General features: G+C 45.3%; 3 protein-coding genes across 4 annotated transcripts; 1 reads left to right on the plus strand and 2 right to left on the minus strand.

The window, feature by feature from the left end:
- Window positions 1–9,625: 9,625 nt before the first annotated feature.
- LOC120651840 (protein FAR1-RELATED SEQUENCE 5-like) lies at window positions 9,626–11,381 on the plus strand. The gene is made up of 2 exons (XM_039929481.1): window positions 9,626–10,312; window positions 10,421–11,381. The coding sequence occupies exons 1-2, from the start codon at window positions 10,052–10,054 to the stop codon at window positions 10,925–10,927; spliced, it is 768 nt and encodes a 255-aa protein (XP_039785415.1). The 5' UTR covers window positions 9,626–10,051; the 3' UTR covers window positions 10,928–11,381.
- A 2,844-nt stretch (window positions 11,382–14,225) lies between these two features.
- Window positions 14,226–15,954, minus strand: LOC120700097. Of its 2 annotated transcripts, XM_039984277.1 has the most exons (5): window positions 15,759–15,954; window positions 15,499–15,682; window positions 15,286–15,411; window positions 14,671–15,048; window positions 14,226–14,551 (listed from the first exon to the last, which is right to left on the minus strand). In XM_039984277.1, exons 2-5 carry the CDS (start codon window positions 15,670–15,672, stop codon window positions 14,432–14,434), a joined length of 798 nt encoding a protein of 265 aa, XP_039840211.1. In that variant the 5' UTR covers window positions 15,673–15,682; window positions 15,759–15,954; the 3' UTR covers window positions 14,226–14,431. The 2 variants fall into 2 exon arrangements, with proteins under 2 accessions (XP_039840211.1, XP_039840219.1); XM_039984285.1 differs by lacking the exon at window positions 15,759–15,954 and having other exon boundaries at window positions 15,499–15,744.
- A 58-nt stretch (window positions 15,955–16,012) lies between these two features.
- Window positions 16,013–18,582, minus strand: LOC120654042. Its single transcript, XM_039931647.1, has 8 exons — window positions 18,057–18,582; window positions 17,735–17,890; window positions 17,215–17,641; window positions 16,734–16,874; window positions 16,525–16,601; window positions 16,297–16,428; window positions 16,127–16,201; window positions 16,013–16,066 (listed from the first exon to the last, which is right to left on the minus strand). Exons 1-8 carry the CDS (start codon window positions 18,573–18,575, stop codon window positions 16,013–16,015), a joined length of 1,581 nt encoding a protein of 526 aa, XP_039787581.1. The 5' UTR covers window positions 18,576–18,582.
- Window positions 18,583–20,769: the final 2,187 nt, after the last annotated feature.

Below are 20,769 nucleotides of genomic sequence, written 5' to 3' on the forward strand. Positions count from 1 at the left end.
TGTTAGGCTAAGGAATGAGCTTAATGTATTAGATGCGGCAAACGTCATGTAAGTTGTCATGTCATATAGAAAAATGCATACATATAGGACACTTATCTAACCATGGTAAGATAGTGATGAGCATGGGTTTAGCTAGAGGTGGTGGTCCACTTGTTTTCCTCTAGGCTTGTAGAAAGGCTCATCATGAAGAAGCTTCCCGTGGGTTCAAACTTGACAAGTAGAACTTAAATTCTTGTTATGTATTTTCTTGTCATATAGATATGCACTTCATATTTACTCTTCTTTTGCATGTGGTTTTAGCTTGCACCATCATTGCATGCGTAAGGGTCACAAAGGAGATCACTTGATGAAAATGAGACTTGTTTCATATGTAAGATCTTAATTCATGAAAAGTGAAAAGAGCAAAGTGTTAGGTGCGTTATTGCCTAGTGAGTCATGTCATGATGAGTTTGAAGCTCTCTATCTTCAATATTCCTATGACATGGCTCATACATTTGATTTGGCGCTTTGTCTCGCTTTGCGGCTTTTCCTTGTATTCGAAAAGAAAAAATTACTAAGCTCTATGCTATCCTAATTATTTTGAGGGGTAAAGTCGCCTATGCAAGTCCATTAACTTGTGTTTAGTTGAATTTTATAAGTTTATTGGACTTAGCATAGAAGAGTGAGCTGAGTGAAGGTTTTTCGGGTTCACCGGTTAAACCGACGCTTAAAGGTTTTAAACAATCGGTTTAACCGGCGTTACTAAGTTTCTGTCTCAGCTCAGTCAAATCCAGGCGTTCAACCGGCGTATGCAAATGTCACAGCATCGGATCAACAGGTGAACACAACTCAGTTCTGACCAAGCAATCAACCGGTGAAAGCAGTGTTCAACCGGTGTGTTCAAATTGCATATCGTCGGATCAACCGGCGTTCAGATGAATTTCTGCTGGGGTCTCAGGTGAACTGAACTGATGCAATCAACCGGCGTTCTAAACCTAGGCATCGGTTTAACCGGCGTTAAGGAAAATCGCGGGGCCCACATGTCATATATGTCTCTTGCGCACGTCGCCGGTTTCTCTTCCTCCTCTGTTTCACCCATTTCCTCCCATCTCGAGTCGCCGCCGCTCGCCCACGCAGACGCCGCCGTCGCCGTTCCACACCACCTGCACGTGCTCGCTCCACGCGCCGTCGCGCCTCGCAGCACCACGCTGTGCCGCCATCCGCTTCTCGCGTCGCCCGCGCACAGCCTCTCCACCGCCACCGCCCGCGCGCCACGCCCACTGCTTGCACGCCGTCGCCCACGCATCACTGCCACTCGTGTTGCCTGTGCTCCTCTCGCGCATTCACACCGCGCACGCCTTCTGCTCGACGTTTTGCCCGAGCCGCTTTTTGCACTACTTTCGCACTGCGTTCGCGTTCCCGCACTCCCGCACCACGACCTAGCCACCGCCAGTCGAGATGGGTAGCGAGAAGAGAAAGGGGAAGGAGGTTGTTGTCGAGAAGCCCGTCCGCAAGCGGACTCGCGTAGAGAGAGAGGCCAAGAGGGCCGAGATGGTGGCCAAGGCCGCCGAGGAGCAGGCGTCAGGCCGTGCTTGTCCGTTCGCGATTTGGGAGCAGCCGGCCAGGGGCAGAGGCAGAGGCCGAGGTATGGGCAGAGTCCGAGGTGCCAGGGCCACCAGGGCCACGACTGAGGTAGCAGCAGAGTCAGATCACTCAGATTCAAATGCAGTTTTAAATGCAGCGCAGTCAGAGCAGTCTCAGGGCAGAGTAGTCAGGGGTCACCGACTCCACGACGTTCTGGCCGCACTCGGCAGACGTCCCCAGTAGCAGAGACTTCGCCAGCGACCGAGCGTCGCACTAGACCGAGGACACGAGGAGGTCACCAGCCACAGGAGCCTCGCAGGTCCACAGCAGCAGCAGCAGTAGCTCGCAGAGCCGAGGCCCTAGAGGCCGAGCACGCAGTGTTCCGTATGGACACTGTTGTGCGTCTGGAGCCAGGTGTACTGCTCCAGAACTTGACCAAGGCCAATGCGGCGAAGGTCAAGAGGCTCAGGTGGAGTGTAGCAGAGGAGGACTGGTTCCCCGTGACCCGTGACAGCAGGGTCGACCGTAGATTCTGGACACTTCTTCAGGCCAGCTTCTACGAGACCTACCAGAGGCGAGGGCACAGGATCTTCCCACATAGAGTGCTAGACTGGGTCTCTCTGAGGACAGCAGCAGGGGGAGCAGACGTCAGAGAGCACTTTGCACACTTCAGAGGTCTGCCCAGGCAACTTCAGATGGAGCAGAACAGGTATATCGAGGACTGGGTCAGAGTGTTCTATGCCACAGCCTGGATCGCTCCCGAGCGCAGAGCCGTACACCTCGTGTTTGGAGGCCAGGTTTTTGGTCTGTCGAGGGCGACCATTGCAGGGATTCTCGGAGTCGACTTAGTCAATGTCTCCCTGCACGAGATGGTATACGGAGATGCAGATCCACCGCGCAGAGCGATGATTGGCTGGATTGCACCTTCTCACGAGGCAATCTCTCGGTGCTTCCGCCAGCCGTTTCCAGCCTCGTATGCCAGAGTCCCCAGCCTGCTGACCCAGAGGCATACGCAGTTCACATGGCCCTCCGGAGGACTTTGTTACCGAGGAGTGGCTACCCAGAGGGGTTCACAGGCCTGCAAGATTTTGCTACTACTTCACATCCTCACTCACGAGCCGTTTGATATAGTTGACTTTATTCTAGCTAAGATCGAGGATGTGATCACTAATGGGATGGGTGTTGTACGTCAGTTTCCTTATGCTCACTAGATCAGTTACATCTGTTCTATGATCGTGCCAGCTGAGTCACCCATCAGTGCAGTATATCGTCAGGATGAGGCTCCCCGGTTCCCAGTTTACCGTCCGACAGCTCCCCAGGACCGGAGGAGGGGCAGACAGGCCGAGAGAGCTGCTATGGCACAGCTATCACCTGAGGCGCAGGGCCGAGTAGCACAGGAGGACGAGGCACTACTAGCTGCCGAGGCACAGCTTCCCGGAGGAGATGATGAGATTCACTGGTCTGAACTTGAGTCAAACTCCTCCGAGGATGATGAGTACTTTCCTGCAGCGCCAATCAGTCACGACCACGAGGCAGGAGGGTCCAAAGAGCCAGCTCCCTCGTCACCCGCAGCTGCTACAGTCACAGTCCCAGGTGACTCAGCCGTCGGAGCTTACCTCTCTCCTTCAGCAGCTTGTCACTCAGCAGAGAGAGGATCGGATCGCACAGGAGTCCAGGAGAGCCCATGAGGCTCAGCTTGTAGCCATTCAGAGGGAGGCTGCCCGAGAGCATGCTGCAGTCGAGGAGCGTTTTGTCGGGCTCATTGACCAAGTTTCACAGAGGACAGATGCTCATTTTCAGCAGATGCAGCAGGGCATAATGGCGATGTTCGGGATGATCACACAGCTTTACACTCACACCGGACTCGCCCAACAGCAGCCAGGACTTCAGGGTGTTGGAGCACCTCAGCTTGCAGTCACTCCAGCTCCAGCCCCTACTGCAGCCCCAGCTACTTCAGCGACACCGGAGACCACGTTCTCGATGTCCGCACTCCTTGGGTCTACCGGTCGTCTGCTCTTCTCGCCACTGCCAGCGACTACGCTCTTTCAGGACTCACCATCAGCGGTTCAGTCAATCGCTCTCCCCGTCGTATCACAGGCACCACTTTCAGGGGGAGGAGGAGAGGAGTCTATAGTTCCTCAGTCGACGCAGCTGGCAGCTTCAGCATTCACGACTTCAGATGTCGACACGTCTTCTGCTGACCCGGTTACCACTTCTACGGACCCTCTTCTAGGCAGTGCCAGCACGAGAGCCTCCACAACAGCTACACCTCCAGTCAGCTCAGACCCTCAGCTCCCGTCCATCACCGAGGGCTCTCCGTCCGACGACGACGACGACGACGACCCGGACCGTTTCCTCGCAGTACCACGATAGCCGGACTCGTAGCTCGCCTTTTTGGTGCGTTGATGCCAAAGGGGGAGAGAGTTAGGGGGAGTTGGAGTCAGGGGGAGGGTAGAGCTAGAGAGAGCTCGTAGTTACAGGACTTGATGTTTTATATCTCATTTGATGTTAGTTCATGGATATGTACATTTGACTCTTGAGTATGATGTGTTTTGAGACATATCTATGAACTCCGTTTGAGCCGTCGAGCTCATTGGTTCTCTTTCGAGTTTCCTTGAGTTTCTATTGTATTATCTTTGTCGCTCTCTCGTTATTATTTATGTTTGTGTTGTCATCAATCACCAAAAAGAAGGAGATTGTAAGCATCTAGGCCCTCTAGGTATGTTTCAGTGATTAATGACAACCATTATTATGACTAATGAGTTTGTGCAGCTTAATGAACATTATTGCTCATTTGGTCATATATTAAAGAGGCCCCTCAATTTCATTACTCAAAAAGGCGATCACGGTATTCAACTCAAATATATATCATGACTAAGGATCTTTCTAGTCCTAAGTGTTGTAAGGTTGAGAAGGACACTTAGGTTAGTATAGGTTTTATAGTTTTGTAGAGGTCGCACTATTAAGAGGGGTTAAGGCTAAGTAACTTGAGCATGGACATGGTCAATCAAAAATGGATGCACACTATGGTCACTTAGGTTCTAAAGAAGTTCAAATAAGTGGTTTTCAACTTATATCTCAAGAATATTTGGATTTCATTCAAGACTCAAATCAGAAAAGGCAAAATCAGAAAAAGTCTATACACCGGTTTAACCGACGACTCCATTTTTCTATACGTTGGTTAAACGTAGTTAGCAGAGTCTGGACAAGTACTTACACCGGTTAAACCGACGATATGAAAATTAACATCGGTGCAGTTGTCCAGAACGTTGTTTTTTCAGGGTGTTTCAAGTTACTTTCATCGGTTAAACCGACGATGTTTGAAATTAACGTCGGTGCAATTGTCCAGTGAGTTGGTTTTTCCAAGGATTTCAGAAGTTATACTCACCGGTTAAACCGACGATGGATTTGAGCTAACATCGGTGCAGTTGTCTAGAGAGTTGGTTTTTCAGTTGATCAGTGGACAACTACACTCACCGGTTAAACCGATGATACGTCAGTTAATCTGCCCAAGTTGTAACGGCTAGTTTTCCAAATGGGCAGTTTACATTCATCGGTTAAACCGACGCTGGCTATTGGAGGTTCGTCGGATTAACCGGCGTTAAGTACTTTTCTGGCAGCTTTTCTCCAACGGCTCTATTCGTGTGAGCTGCCTATATATACCCCTCCAATGGGTCATTTTACTTTCTCTTGACACCAGGCAACATTCATACACTCATACTATTGTTGAGAGCCACCTTGAGCTTCATCTTCCACACATTTGTTCATTCAATTATTCAAGAAGCAAGACTAAGGACTTGAGTAGAGAGAAGCTTGTGTGCATCCGTTCTTGGTGATCGGTTCTTGCTCAAGTGAAGGCACTAGCTTGTTACTCTTGGTGATTGGCAGCACCTAGGCGATCTTGGTGATTCAAGGTGTTTCTTCCGGAGCTTGCCAAGGATTGTGGGAGCCCGAAGAAGTTTGTACGTGGTTTGAGCTCCACCACGCCGGGATGGTGAACGGAGACTCTTAGTGAGCGCCCACGTGTCGGTGACATGGGAGGTGACAAGACTCTTAGTGAGTGTCACAACGTAGATTAGGGGTGTGTGCCAACACATCGACACCACGGAAAAAAATCCGGTTGTCTCTTGTCATCTCTTTACTTTCAAGCACTTAGTTTCATGCAATTATTCATGTGCTTGACCTTAGAGATCATAACTTAGCTCTACCTTACTTAGTTCCATATCTTGTTGTTTCTTTGATAGCTTGTGTAGTTTGCTTAGTTAGCCTTTTGGTGAATTGAGCCTTACTAGTTTTGCATAGGTTAAGGTTGCTTTAATTTATTTTAGAAATTTGAAAAAAGGCCCAATTCACCCCCCTCTTGGTCCATCGATCCTTACACACATTATGAGCCACACGTACGTTATCCGAGTGCTGTTAGAATCTTAAAAATTGTAGAGTGGCCAAGTATTCCAAGTTAATATTCTGAAGACAGGAACTCTACCTTCTGTACAAAGAATTTTCACCTATATTCAGTAAGCTTTTTTTCCCTAATTTGTGTCCGACATATGTCTACTAGCTAATTTAATTTCTGACTGCAAGCGTTGTTGCATTGATATATGATACCTTTGGGTGGTGACAGATATAGCTCGATGCCTGAATCCCTGTAGACCTGTAGGGCAGCTGGAATCAGATGACAGGCCATATATATACCATGCATTGGGCAACAATCCGCTTGCTATTTTTGCCACGTATATTCTCCTGACATCAGCCTCTTCGCACAGTTCGATCAGCGATGCAATTTATCCACCATGATAAGCCAAGTAAAATGAAATACCATATCAACTGTTTCATGTTAATTTATTCCCACGCCCAGCTCAACTATTCTCTAACTGAATGCCTAAAAAGATTATTTGCTCAGCTGAAAATCAAATTCTAACGGCGTATATACATGTGTTTTAAGCGTGCCCCTGTGGTGATGCATGTCTCTTGCGTGTAATACATGTGTGTCGAGCTGATAGCCTGTCATCTTTTCAAGATCATGTCCGTCTTTCTAGAGTGTGGAAACCACAAAACCTAATTGAGCAATAAGAGAAACATAATGGAGGTCATCATGGACTATCTGCTGGTGTAGTACAATTTTATCCATTGATAGAGAAAGTGTTTGGATTAGTTCTGTACGTATACTTATCTATATTCAAAGGCCCTGTTTGGAGAAATAGCTATGAGTTATTTTGAGAGCTAATTTTTTAGCTCATACAAATAGCTCTCTAATAAAATAGCTCTTGAGTTGTTTGATCCAAGAGTTATTTGGTCTTTAATGCACTTTTTCCCAATGATTGGAGCCCCATTACCTCTCTTGAGGGGGATAGATTTTTGTGGTGGGTTATTTCTAAATAACTCTAAGATAACCCACATGTTTGTCTTTTATAGAGTTATTTGGGCTATTTGAGGAGTGAGATAAAATATAACTCTGGCATCCAAACAGACCCTTTGGGCTATGCCTGTGCGCAACTATATATAGCTACATACGTACTGTTGTGGGAATCCCGTTGCGTCGGGGAGACTACCAAAACAAGCCAAAGACTCCCATAGAAATGGGCTGATTAGAGAGGTCAAGGTTCTTTCAGACAGGAAAAGGAGGCAAATAAATTTCAAGAACCCGTAAAAAGATGTCACGTCTAATCCGAACTTTTGTTCGTAGCTTCATAAATAAGTTATAGCCAGATTCTTAACAGATAACGGCAGCGAGATGCCTTTTACATAGCTGTCCCTGCCTCGCATTGGGATAACTCGGTTGGTCTAGGGCAGTTGTGAATGTGATTATTCAATCAAATTAATTAACTTTTGCGTGGTTTACTTTAGGATCAAAATTAGTATACTGGGAAATCGATCTCTTCCTTGTTATTTATTACGAGGAGACGAGGCCGCTGCTAGTTCGGCTGGTAGCAGATTTTTTTCCATTAATGATGAATTGTTCCGACCTCAATTTCAAAGAGTGAATAGCTGTAGCCTAGTACTAGTACTGTTAGACCTTGTTTAGATGCAAAATTTAAAATTTCAAAACTATCTGTATGGAGTATTAAATCTAGACGACAAATCTAATGAACCTAATTATGTCATAATTAGACAATAAATTGCTACAGTAAATATACAGTAAACATGTGCTAATGACAGATTGATTAGTCTTAATAAATTCATCTCGTATTTTCAGATGAGTTCTGTAATTAGTCTATGTTTAATACTTCAAATGTACAAAAATTCTTTTTCAAAAACTTTACATAGCACATCTAAACGAAACCTTAGTACTCTCTCCATTCCAAAAAATAAGTCATCCTAGAAATTTTAGGACAGATTAACAAGAATGTAAAATGATCATGTTTGCTCCTATTTATTTTTCATATTCGGCACTAATTAATTCTTATATACACATGCACTTTTCAAATAGTGTATAGGATGATTTGTTTTTTGGACAAAATTGGAATTCAGAATGACTTTTTTTTTGACGGAGGGAGTACGTTTTTGCACCATTATTTTCCAATTAAATGCTGATCGAATGGAGTGGAGCAATAAAAAAAAACTTTGCCGATTCCTCACTTTGTGTCGGCGATTACGCTGACCGTGGCTACTATTCCCAACAGGCTATTTATTTTGAAAGAAAGCACGAGCACTGCTAATGCGTTCCCAATAGACTCGATCAGTGCTACTCCTGATAAGGTAGTAAAAATGTAAAATGGAATGGAATGCAAGGAGAAAAAAGCACACACACACAGAAAGAGAGAGAGGTGAAGTTACATTTCTCACCCACTGACCACTGTTATTGTTTCCTTGTTCGTTTCGGGCCATGTGGGTCGGTCGTCGACAGCAAAACCATTAATTATTTATTCCTAGAACATACCCAGACGCAGCATGCAGAGTTAGAGAGAGAGACGGACCCGAGGGGGCGGGCCATCAGGCCAAGCCATAGACATAGATGTAGCCCACCGTCAGTCCGCTAGACCACTACACGTACCATTAATGGCGACCCCGTAATCGTGTTTTAGGTCGTTATTCGCCTTTTCTCCCGGCCGCCCTCCTCGGGGAGAGGGGAGAGTGTGTGCTGTGGTATGTGGCAGATGATACGCGGACGTATGCCACGCATTAAAATATTCCCCCGCGGATTGCACGAATCATTCGATGTAAAAAAAGGTGATTGAAATGACCAAAAGGGATCATAATCACCATCCCCCCTGCCCGGCGATCAAATAATACTATATCTCGATCATCGCCTCCAAAATCGCTATGCCTACCGGCGCCAACACTTGCACTGCATGCACCACTCTCAAGAAACTAGCAGTACTGATCTTTCAAAAAAAAAAAACTAGCAGTCTCTCTCTCTCTCTATCTCTCTCTCTCTGGAAAGATAAAAAATCCGAAAAGGCATGCACCAGCGATTATCATATACTAAACATCAGCAAAATAAAGCGGGGTTTGTTAATCGTTAGATCAGACTCGTACTGTACTATTCTATTCTGTATCAACTAGTATATAGAAATAGCAGTGGTTGCTTATGCTGATTAATACGTACTAGTACTGACAGAGGAGACTCCTGTACGTTTTGTCTAGGGGCTTGCCTTTCCTTTCAGCACAGGCTGCTGCTGTTGCTGCCATCATCCGTGGCAATCAGTCTTTTCATCTTTTTTCCCTCCAGGAAAGGGGCAGGTCATGTCAAAATTGGAAGTTCTTCAGGGTGTAGCGAATTCAAGCTACATGCCGTGTACATAAAAAGGATAGCACCCAGCGAGCACAAAGCTACTTTCTTTTGTTCCTTAGGCAAATCTACTACTCCTATAGAGGGGTAGATCAGATGTGAGAGCCATACAATCTACCAGGATATTACCATGTTGGAAAATCATATCTGCACACACACACACACACATATATATATATATATATATATATATATATATATATATATATATATATATATATATATAGGACAGGCTTATTTGAAGCCCAGGGCTTCATTGAAGCCTGGACCGAGCGGGAGAACCGAGTAGAGCCAGGAGGACGGGCAGGGGGTCCGGCGATTGGCGGTCGGGCGCGCACGGGACGTTGCATGCCGAGCGGTTACTAAGGCGACGTGATCCGCTGCATCGATGACGAAAACGGAAGGAAGTCGTCCGTCTATCCCACAAAAATAGGATCTTGTATCCATAGACGCCGATTGCCTTTTACGACGTCACCGTCGTCCATCCGGCGTAGAAAGCTTTCACGGTCGTTCTTGCGGCCTGGAAGCTTGTTCCATTATAGATCCTTGGAGCCACTGGCGTTCGTCCGGCGTAGAAGCTTCCCCGGTCCTTCCTCTGGCGTAAAAGCTTGGAGCAACCGTGAATCCACGAAGCCAGGGAGAGGAGCCTCAGGATATGCAACCTCGGCGGCAGTACAAGGAGTAGGAGGAACGGCAGCAGGGGCCGGCTACAGAGAAGCCGCGTGCACCGTGCTTCTTGGAGCAGCGGCGGCGACGGTCATGGAGCCGACGGCGGGTATAGAATCTGGTGTACAGACACCAGCGGCGAGGTTAGGCAGTGTCGATTCATCGGTACATGAGACAAGGGCTACGTCGACGCCGACAGCCGGCCGTGGAGAAGTGACAGAAACCATGGTTACTCCACCGGCCGAACTACGAGCACCAGGAAACCAGCCTGCGTGCGCTGGTGTGGTTGGGGATGCAGCAACCAGGACAGTGTCAGAGGAGGAGATGGACACGCCTGAAATTTTCCAGAGACACGTAAGTTATACATTTTTTTCCGTGTGTTTTTATACAAGCGTGCAACTAGGCAGACTATAGGGTGTGGGGTATATATAGAAGCTGAAGTAGTGTTCTTTATGTATGCAGGCAGACAGCATAGAACCATCCTTGGTCCCACGTGTTGGGATGGAGTTTCGGTGCCTAGATGATTTCTATCTCGAGTACGCGAGGGTGGTTGGATTCAGTATCAAAAGGTACAGGTCCGATGGGAATATCAAGTGGCTTAATTGCAGAAGCGAGGGAACTAATCCAGGGAAGGCTAAAAAGGAAGATGCTAAGGGCAGGAAGACGGGGACTGTTATGACAGGCTGTAAAGCCGGTCTCAAATTACGTCAGATTGTTAATGAGAAAAAAGAGGTAGTTGCTGTTCATATAGTGCTTGCAAATCTTGATCATAACCACAAATTTTTGACGGAAAAAGAGGCTGCAAAACACTTCTATTCTCATAAGCAAGTAGAATCGCCATTGTTAGATTTTGTTGGTGCAATGCAAGATAGTAGGGTGCCTGAGCATTGCATAATTGACATTGTGTCAGACATGAATGGAGGCCCTGAAAACAATCCAATGACCAGACAAGATTTGAAAAACATGTAAGTGTATAATTGTTGAATTATATGCAGCAATGCGATGAAAATGTGTTCAGATTTTATGACTGTGACATACTATTGCAGGAGGGCGGCGAGGAGGCGTGAGGAGCAGGCAGATGACGTGGCTAAGCTGCTAGCTTTCTTCGCAAAGTGTAAAAAAGAAAATCCCCAATTTTACTCAGAAATTCAGATAGATAAGCAGGGTAAAATTAAGAGCATATTTTGGTCTCATGCAAGCATGCAAGGCGAATACGCTGATTTTGGGGATGCGGTAACATTTGACACGACGCACAAGACTAATATGTATCATAAACCTCTTGCAATGTTTGTCGGTGCTAATAACCATCTGCAATGCACCATATTCGGATTTGCTCTACTAGGAGATGAGACCGTAGAAACTTTTGAGTGGGTGTTCGGAGCATTTAAGAGATGCATGGGGGGAGAAGGGCCACGTTGCATACTTACAGGTAACTATAATATTTATTGCGGTGCTTCTTTCTAAATACATTTGTAGTAGTACAAATACCTAGCCGAAGTCAGTGAAGTAATGGGTGATAATTTTTTGCAGATCAAGACCCGGCGATGCCAGTTGCACTAAGGAGGGTCTTCCCAAAGACAATACAAAGGTTATGTCTGTGGCATATGCAAGACAGGTATATGACATACCTGAATGAGTTGTATACACGGTTCAAGAAGAGGAATTTCAAGGAAAAATTCCAGTCCGTCTTACATCATCCGCTCACACCCATAGAGTTTGAAAGAGCGTGGTCGATGATGCTAGACGAATTTGAGATAAACGAGAATCCAACACTACAGGCCATGTATGATCTGAGAAGCTCTTGGGTGCCATCCTTTTTTAAGAAGGACTATTGTGGTGTAATGCTCTCTACGCAGAGAAGTGAGAGCATGAACAATATTGTGAAGAGCTGCCATGTAGATGCGAACACACCACTGCATCGGTTTGCGAAGCAGATGGTAAAGTTTTTACATCGAAGACGGATGGCTGAAGCAGCTGAGAAATACGGTGAACAGGTAAGAAGTGATTAATTAAATTTTATGTTCGGTTGTGTTGGAATATACACAATTTCAGCACATGGATGTGTATACTACTGTACTGAACTGAAGGTCTTGGTTGTTTTCTGAAAATGATTGATATTAACTTGCAGAAACATATTCAGCCGGACACAAACTGGGAGTTTGTCGCCAGGGTTGCTCGTGGATATACGAAGACAGTTTTTAGAAGGTTTGAGGAATCAATGAAGCATGCGACAGCATATCGTATAGTGCAAGATGCTGAAGGAGGGAGTAATGATTGGCTTGTCCAGCATTCTAAACGTTCTAACCAAATAGTATGGGGACAACATCAATTCAAGGTGCATGCTGATAGCGAAAGAGGACATTACACCTGTGAGTGTAAGGAATGGGAACACACCGGTATGCGAACGCATTTGTAAAATATATACTTCGATTAAGTTTACATGCTTACACTGAGATTTTACGACCTTTTATACAAACTGTAGGTTTGTTGTGCGTGCATCTGCTAAGAACATTTATGCACATTCAAGTTGAAAGGATACCGGCGGAGTATATATTGGAGAGATACTCAAAAGATGCACATCAGGATGTCGTGTTTGAGAGGGCAGATTTTAAAATGAGGGGGAAGGATGGAGCCACCAAGGATATGAGACAAAGGTTGTTGTTATCAAGGGCGATGACATTGATCCGACATGCATGTATGTCAAATGCAGGATACGAAAGGGCAATGGAGTTAATGAAAGAGCTAATAGAGGTGTCGGTGCGCTTGGAGCCGGATATTGGTGTAGATGATGGCACTGTAGATATTGATGGGGAGGAAGAAGAGGTAATAATTATGTTGGATTCATATGTTAATTGTTCATTTGGATGGCACTTATATTAATTGAGTTTATTTGACACTGACAGGCTGTAAAAGATACAACAGAACCACAGGGGGGTGATAGAGGCAGATGTGGAGAAGGAGGCCCCGAGGATAACAATGAAGGACGCCGAGAAGAAGGGGAAGGGTTACAGTTGGTGGCTGCAGATGCAACGGACGCACGATGCAAAGCAGCAACATCCATCAGTAATAAAGTCATCATGGAAAACATATATGGGAGGGATGAAATAAGAACGTCAACCATGGCAGTGAGTAATGAGGTATAAAGGAAATATGTAAGGTATTTTGATGTAGAAAATATGCATTACTGAAGTATGATGTACATGACAGTAAGTATGTGTGATTCCAGCAGGTGCCGGTGGTGGGTGCAGCAACAAGGTGTATTGCAGCTGCAAGTGCAGAAATCAGCAGGGAAACGACAGACTGTGGAGATAAGAATGCAAAGAAGGTATGTGTAAATGCAGAAAAAGAGTTAAATCATTTTTTTGAAGATAAAAATTTGGTGTAAATACTAACAATGCAAAAAATTGTGTGAACCTGCAGAGGTTGGAGTTTGATTTTTCTAGAGTAAATCTGGAGAGGCCAGATCGTGCCAGGCCAAAGGGAAGGACGATCCCAGAGTCAGAGAAATATGTGTTGAAGCTTGGTGCCAAGGGAGAAAAGAAAATGACAAGGAAGTGTACAATCTGTGGCATTAAAGATGGTCACAACAGTAGGACATGTCTGTCAAAGGAAGAGAACAGAGAGCGCTTGGCAAGCCTTAGCAGACGTAAAAGAGGTCGTCCACCAGGGTCAAGGAATAGGTTTCAACATACAGCTCCGGAGTGGAAGGAGTCATCATCAAGGAAGCGACATGAGATTATTTCAGATGAAGAATCTGTAGGTGAAGAAAGTGACACTCAATCAGGTGAAGACGGATCCTCAGGAGAGCGCAAGGGGAGTCCACGGACGCTACGATCGAGGGTGAAATAGATGGTTCTACTTTTATATGAATTGTGAAATGAAACTTAATTTATTTTAGTGTACAAACCACATGGATGTAGCACGGATAAAGAACGGGCCATACGTAAAGGTGGTGATTTTTGGTGTTGATTATATGCATAGAACTGCTTAGAGAGATGGATCCAACATAATTTGTTGGAAGTGCAATGGATATGATAGATTTGGGTCTGTCTTGGGTAGAAACATTGTTGAGGGTGTGTGTAACATATGAACTATTGGAGTCTTAACGTTTACACTTAATATGGTGTAGAATCCTGCATTAAGTGGTGTAGGCCCTGTTCGGCTGTCCATTTATGGCTGGGCTGGAGCTGGGCTGTCCATTTAACAGTTGGGTGAATAAGTGGGGTGACATATTGGGGGGAGACATATGTGGGAGAGTAAAAGCATATGTGGGTTATTTTAAAAACTGAGCACAGTAAGTATATATAACATGGTACATGAGGATTATTTCAGTAGAAATTGACAAAGATTAATAGAAAGATTGTGCCAATTCTTGCAGTTACTCAATAAGGGTGCAGAGGCCCCATAAATCAGTCATGTTGAACGTGTACAAACCAAAGATACAAAACATTGCAGCACAGTTAATGCACTAAACTAAAGTCCTAGATTGCGACAGTTCATCTTGGCAACTTCAGGATGCAGGTTCTTCACTTCATTTGATTTGTGAAAGAGGAGGTGGTGGAGAAGTTCCGAATGTAGATGAGCTGACTGGGTCTGTGCAGGAAAATGCAGTAAGTGAGAATACATATAGTGCAATAGGAAAGTGAAGATGGTATTCTATGGAATTAGTGGAAATGTATATTGACAATGGATGAGTTGCATAGAAATCTTACAGGGTCCAGACGTAGAGTGACAGTACCATCGCTCGCATCGTATGATCTGAGAAAGATCATTGCGTAAAACCCGCTATCATTGGACCCGGGTGCCATGGTGGGGCAGTTGGTTTGGTAGTGGAACGGAAAGTTGGCAAAGTTTCGCAGCAATGCCTTTGGCCGCAGCTTTTGAATGGCGGTGGCTAGTCTAATGGCTGCAAGTTTACAAAAAGCGTATTTGCCACAGTCATTTTGAACCGTGTCTTTGTGGAAGTCCTGCCAAAGAGTGTGGGGGAGATCCGGCCCGTAGGGGTTTGGGTCCAAGATGTCGATACGTAGGAGAGCGAGGTTGATGGCGTAAACAGACCAATGGCGTTTGTGGAACATTGGGAGGAAAATCTGAAAAAGGGAATATGAATAAGTGAGTTTACAGTGTGCATGGGAATCTGAAATGCAAATGTAGTAGTTAGTAAACGGTGAAAGATTGAGGGTGACAGTTTGTTCTAGATACATATTAGTGTGTAAATGTGAAAGTTAGCTTTGTGTACATTTACTTAAGGTTAACCGTACGAACTTTTCAAAATGACGGTAAATAATCATGGGTGGAGTGGAAAAGGAAGTGATACGTCTACATACCGTGTTGCATGCTAGGAGTGCTTCCTCTGAAGGAAGCAGGCAGTCCAGGGCGCACAGAAGAGCGACATCATCAAAAGGTATATGCGTGCTGTCCCTGCGGTGTGTAGCTTCCCAGTCGAGAATGGCCTGGTTGAAATGAAGTGTGTAAAACATCATAAACAACAGTATAATAAGAGAAGATGGAACCAGGGTACGGTTGGCCTGAAAGTGTACCGATATGGTGGGAGTTAGAAAGATAGATCTCCGAGATTCAGTTGATCCCATGGATGCAACATCATCACGGAGGCATCTCATGTAAAATTCCATCAAGAAAGGCTGTAGCGGCTTCCCATCCATAAAAGAGTCGGCAACATCTGACCCATTTACAAATGTATCCCCGTGTTGCATAAGTTTGGTGCTGCAGTGTTAGGCAGTGGATTAAAATGATAGTTATGCAAGAAATATAAGATGGTGTAAATTGAGAAGTAAATTACCTAGGTAGAGCATGTTTGTCGGTGCAGAGCAGTTCGCGTAGTCTTAATACTGTGTGGTAGCATTGGCGCAGTGACGCTTCTGACTTGGAGTTGGAACAGGGTGTTCTGCCTTGTTCGGGACGAGGAGTGACATCGGGCTACATGCCAGGAACATAGTTAGTAAAACTGAATAGTTCGGGGAAAGGGTAAGTTCAAAGTGTGTTGGGGGGGTTACATCTGCTCTCGGTGTCTCGTCAAATTTTGGCCTAGAGCCATCAAGTCTTGGTGTTATGGGCTGAGGGAGAAAACCATGACACAAGGTGTTGAAACTGGTTCAGAGAACATAAATAATCATACAATGATGTGTGTTGGCTGGGAAACAGAATTACCGTGGTGTCAAAGCCTGGCTTTGGTGTATAACTCTTTGATGATGGCTCAACCTGTGTGGTCTGGTCTTGTAATCTCTGTGTGGAATGATGGTAACTAGTTAGTAAATTGTAATGTAGATTGGCATAAAGATAACAAGCAGACATAAAGTAACAACATTGGATATAAAAACCTTGTCTTGAGGAGTCTTATCAAACAGTGGCGGCGTATCGCACACGCGGGCTTTCTGGTGGATTGACTGCGATGTTTGTATGACGTCCGGTAGGTCAGTAATGCAGAAATTGGCATCAGGAACTGGATGCGGCTGAAAACAGAATTAAAAATAGGTGAAATAGTTTAACTAAGAATACCGTAAATGAGCAATGTGATGTTGGATTGGGAGGAAGCATATTTAACAGACCTGGGGAGGTGCAGTATGAGGGAAATTGGAGGTAGGTGGTTCAACGTGAACAGAATCAATGTTTGGCATATCCTTCCCTACATAAAGTGATGAGGACGGTTAAATGGTGCGTGACTGTGGGTTGTTCAAAATCTAATTCACACATGAAAAATGTAATAATTTGCAGAAGGAGATATCATAAAAATGATGGAATGTGTAAAAGAATAAACCTGTGTGTGGAGGGGATTTATGACTTTTATCGGGCATCTGCTGTTGCTGCATCCAATAAAATTTGTCATTGAAGTGTTTGGCTTGTGATTCAGTCAACTGGGAAGCGGGTGGGAGCTGTGTAGGGAGGGGCGAAAGGGATCCTGTGAACAAAGGTAAATTTGTGAGACAGTAAGATGACAATCCAGAATTGGTAAAATATGAAGCAAGATCTCAGGGTGAAGGTGCATAAAAAGGTTGAATAAAAGTGTACATGTTAAACTATGTGTACATATACATCTTACTGTTAGATTTGTCAAGAACTGTATGAAGCTGTCACATGGTGTGAAGAACAAGGCACATAACAAATATGTTGTAAGTGTAAAAAAAATGTTGTAAGTGTAAAAAAAAAAGAGGAATATATGTATGCAAGCCATCGTTTTATGTTGTGGGTGTTTGCTAGGTCTGTCGGTGTGCTCAGTAAAAGAGGGGGGGTCCTTCCACCTGTTGGTGAATCATCACCGGAGGAGCCTGTTCCATTGCCTTCATACTCTTCAGACTGGCTATATGCATGTGTTTGATGCTGACTGTCCATGTCATCCTCATCATTGCTGACTGGAGCATCTTCGTGTGACTCGTCAGGGGACTCAGCGCACAGGACGTCATCAATTAATTCAGCAAAGGTGGCAGCTAAATTGCGCTGCTCTTGTGCTAAGTTGTTGGTTGCTTTTTTGACAAACAGGCAGAACTTGTCTATCTCTTTGTCATGCTTCTCAAGAGCCTTGGTAAATTTGTTGCGGCGGCGGGCAGGGAGGAGTTCGATCTTCTCGGAGAGCAACGTGTCGAGGCGAGGTATGTGGACTGAGAAATCAGAGGAACCATTGGACTCTTTAGGACCATAAAAGTAGCAAGTATTGGTACAGCTGCGGAACTGCATGAATATATTATTTGAAGGATGAGTAAAAATCATTGTAAAGGAAAAACAAAAATTGAGCGAGGTGGAAAGGTTAGGTATGGAGCTCACATGGCAGTTGCCGTAAGTGGTGGGGCTGCCGCAATGCTTGTTTTTATCTGCCTTCGCAAGTTGAAATATAACCTCCCTGTGGAAATGCCTTATGCGAGGGACGCCGTGACGGTCGGTCGGACAGCTGCGGTGGTCGAGGTTGTCAAGATAATATATCTGCGTTGAGAGTTGTTTATGGAAGTACAAAACAATAAGAATTGATGTGTATGTCATAAATAATATAGGCAGTATGCATAAATGTCATATGATGCCATATATCCAGGTAAAAGGTGATGGCATAAAAGCATGTAAATTATTAATCATAGAGGTATAGAAACCTTACAAGGATGACGACGGAGCAACCATAGATGGTCCGGGTTGCAGCTTTGGGCTTCTCTTGGTGCCATTTCTGCACGGAGTCACAAAGGTGGTTGTAAACCAATTGGCACCAGTCGATTTGGGCCATGCGGTCCATATGCTCTGTCATCACAATGTCTGAGTTTGTGATGTTCCAGCTGGCAGAGGGGAACAGCAGCCGGTTCATGACGATAAGAAAAAAGCATCTCAACGTTAGTTGGTCTACACCACCGGCAGCAACCCGTTGGCGGAGGAACTCAACTTTGATGGGTCGATTGCCAATCCCAATGGAAGCTCGGAAGTTGGATGCTACTTGTTTACGTTGTGCCCATCCAAAGGTTGGAATGGACCCACCGGAACTGGGAATACCAAGTACGAGCTTCACCACCTCTTTTGTTATCTTCAGCTCTTTGCCGGGTCCTGCCCTGATAGTCATATCCCTCGGGTCTGTGTGGTCCATTAACCACCGTAGAAGACCGCAACACTCAACTGCGTCTAGTGCCATATCAACAAGAGTTGCAAACCTGTAGTTGGCAACCTCGGCAAGCTGATCGGTGTTCATAAGTTTGATGGTTTCCAACACATCAGCTGGAATACACCTAATATTCAGCTTCTTCGGTTGCTGCAAACAGCATCGAATTAGTGGTAACATATAAATTGATGCACAAAAACAGATATGATTAGTGTCAGACATGTAAATGGTAGTATGCAAAATTTTACGTCGGCAGCTGGTGGTGATGCTTCACGATCTGTATTACGCGTACAACGACGTTTCACGCCACGACGATCATCTTGTGAGGATTAGATGACAAAAAACGATGAATATAGGAATAGTATAAGTGTGAACATATGAGCATATAAAAACATAAACAGATGGTGGATGTTGAATATTCGACCATATTTGGTGCACCAGGGTTCAATAGACATGAAAAGTGAAAGAATGTATACCAGTTTCAATGTTGGTATTGTAAGATGAGTGAGAGTTTGTGGATGTACTTACGATATCAGGCTGTGGAGATGGTTCCCGGGCAGCACTATCCCTAACAGGCCATTTACCAACACGACGATTGGGCTGTATGGGAACAAAAGGAATACCATAGAATTTGGTATGAGATTAATTAAATAGCAAAGTATGATGTGTTGTGTGGACATCGTTCAAGAAACGGTAGCATAATTAAAGAGGTAACAATGACAAAACACCTATGATGGCATGGGAAATACTGCAAAATTCAAGGGCTGCTGGTTTCAAAAATTAATGCAGTTAATGATGAGAAAAAATAACTATTCATGTGATTTGCATAAAATGAATAGAAGGAACAGGCAACTAAGATGATCTAATCAAAGCTAATCTTCTTACGCAATAATGACACACAGAATACATTAGGAACCATACACGAAACCTAACACACTCAGCACGAACAAAAAAAAGCATAAAACATGTTCATGTAGGCATAAAAACAACGTAGATGTGGAATTTAAATTTGCTGGATCATGATTTTGGTGCAGCTTGTGTGCAGGACAAGTAAATGCATAAAACATGGACATATGTACGAAAAAACCAAGTAACTATGCAATAGAAAATTACTGGTTCGGGGTTTTCACGCCGCTTGGGGGCAGGGCAGGGTTTGCCTGATGGAAACGCAGCGGCACCTGAAGCTTGATGCTTTAGTCGTGGAGATGAACGGGTTGGCGGAGGAGGGGACCTCTGCCGAGGTCGCATCGGTGCCATGAAGACATCGTCGTCGGAGGAGGATGGTTCATCGGTACTGGGTAGGGGATTGCCGCGGGTAGCAACCATCTTGGTACTGAATCTGCGCCCAGGGGATGGTTCCCCGGACCTGATTGGGGGTTTGCCGCGGTTGGCAACCCGCTTGTAACAGAAACGGAGACCGCCGAGTGGAGGCGCCTGGGCTCGGAGTGGAGAGTCAGGCCTAGGGTCGGGCAGTGGCGGGTGGCCGTCCACTGGATCTGCGCGGCGACCGGCGGCCGGCGTAGGATCCATATGAAATATGGGGGGGCTGGTATAGAAATCAACGGATTGATAATAGAACGGGGAAGAACACAAGAGTAGAAACAGACCGATCGGAGCGAGTTACGAATGGGAATGCGGTGCCAGTTTGCCGCTGATCGACGATGAGGTGCATCGATATGCGGCGGTTCATCGATATGCGGCAGAGATAGCAGGGGTGGCCGATGGCGTACGGAGTGGAGACGGGGGCGACGGTTGAGGAATGTATGCTGAGTACAGAGAGAATCACGGGAAATGTTAGTGGGTTGGTTTCCTTTTTGATCTGATGTGGATAACGGGAAGGTGGGGACCGATCAGATCACACCAGGTAGGATTGGTGGCGCCGGTCGGACATAGAACGAGGAGGTCGGGCAGGGGGTCGGGCGCGCACAGGGCACTGCCTGCCGATCGGTTCAGGTCGGACCAGGTAGGTTGGGTCTATTTGGTCCAGGCTTCTATGAAGCCCAGGGCTTCTAATATACTTCCTATATATATATATATATATTCCACAACATCATGATACGAAATTTGTTTTTATGGAAAAAAGGAACCGGACGACAGCACTTTAAAAGTTGTATCGTACGTGGAGTGGGCAGCAGGGATTTTCAGTTCATTTGTGCCTCTCTACGTTTTATACTGGAGCAGATTTGCGGTAAGGACCAGGACTGGGCTATATGGACAATGTGGTAAC

Source organism: Panicum virgatum, chromosome 1K (genome assembly GCF_016808335.1).
Source record: "Panicum virgatum strain AP13 chromosome 1K, P.virgatum_v5, whole genome shotgun sequence".
NCBI lineage: Eukaryota > Viridiplantae > Streptophyta > Magnoliopsida > Poales > Poaceae > Panicum > Panicum virgatum.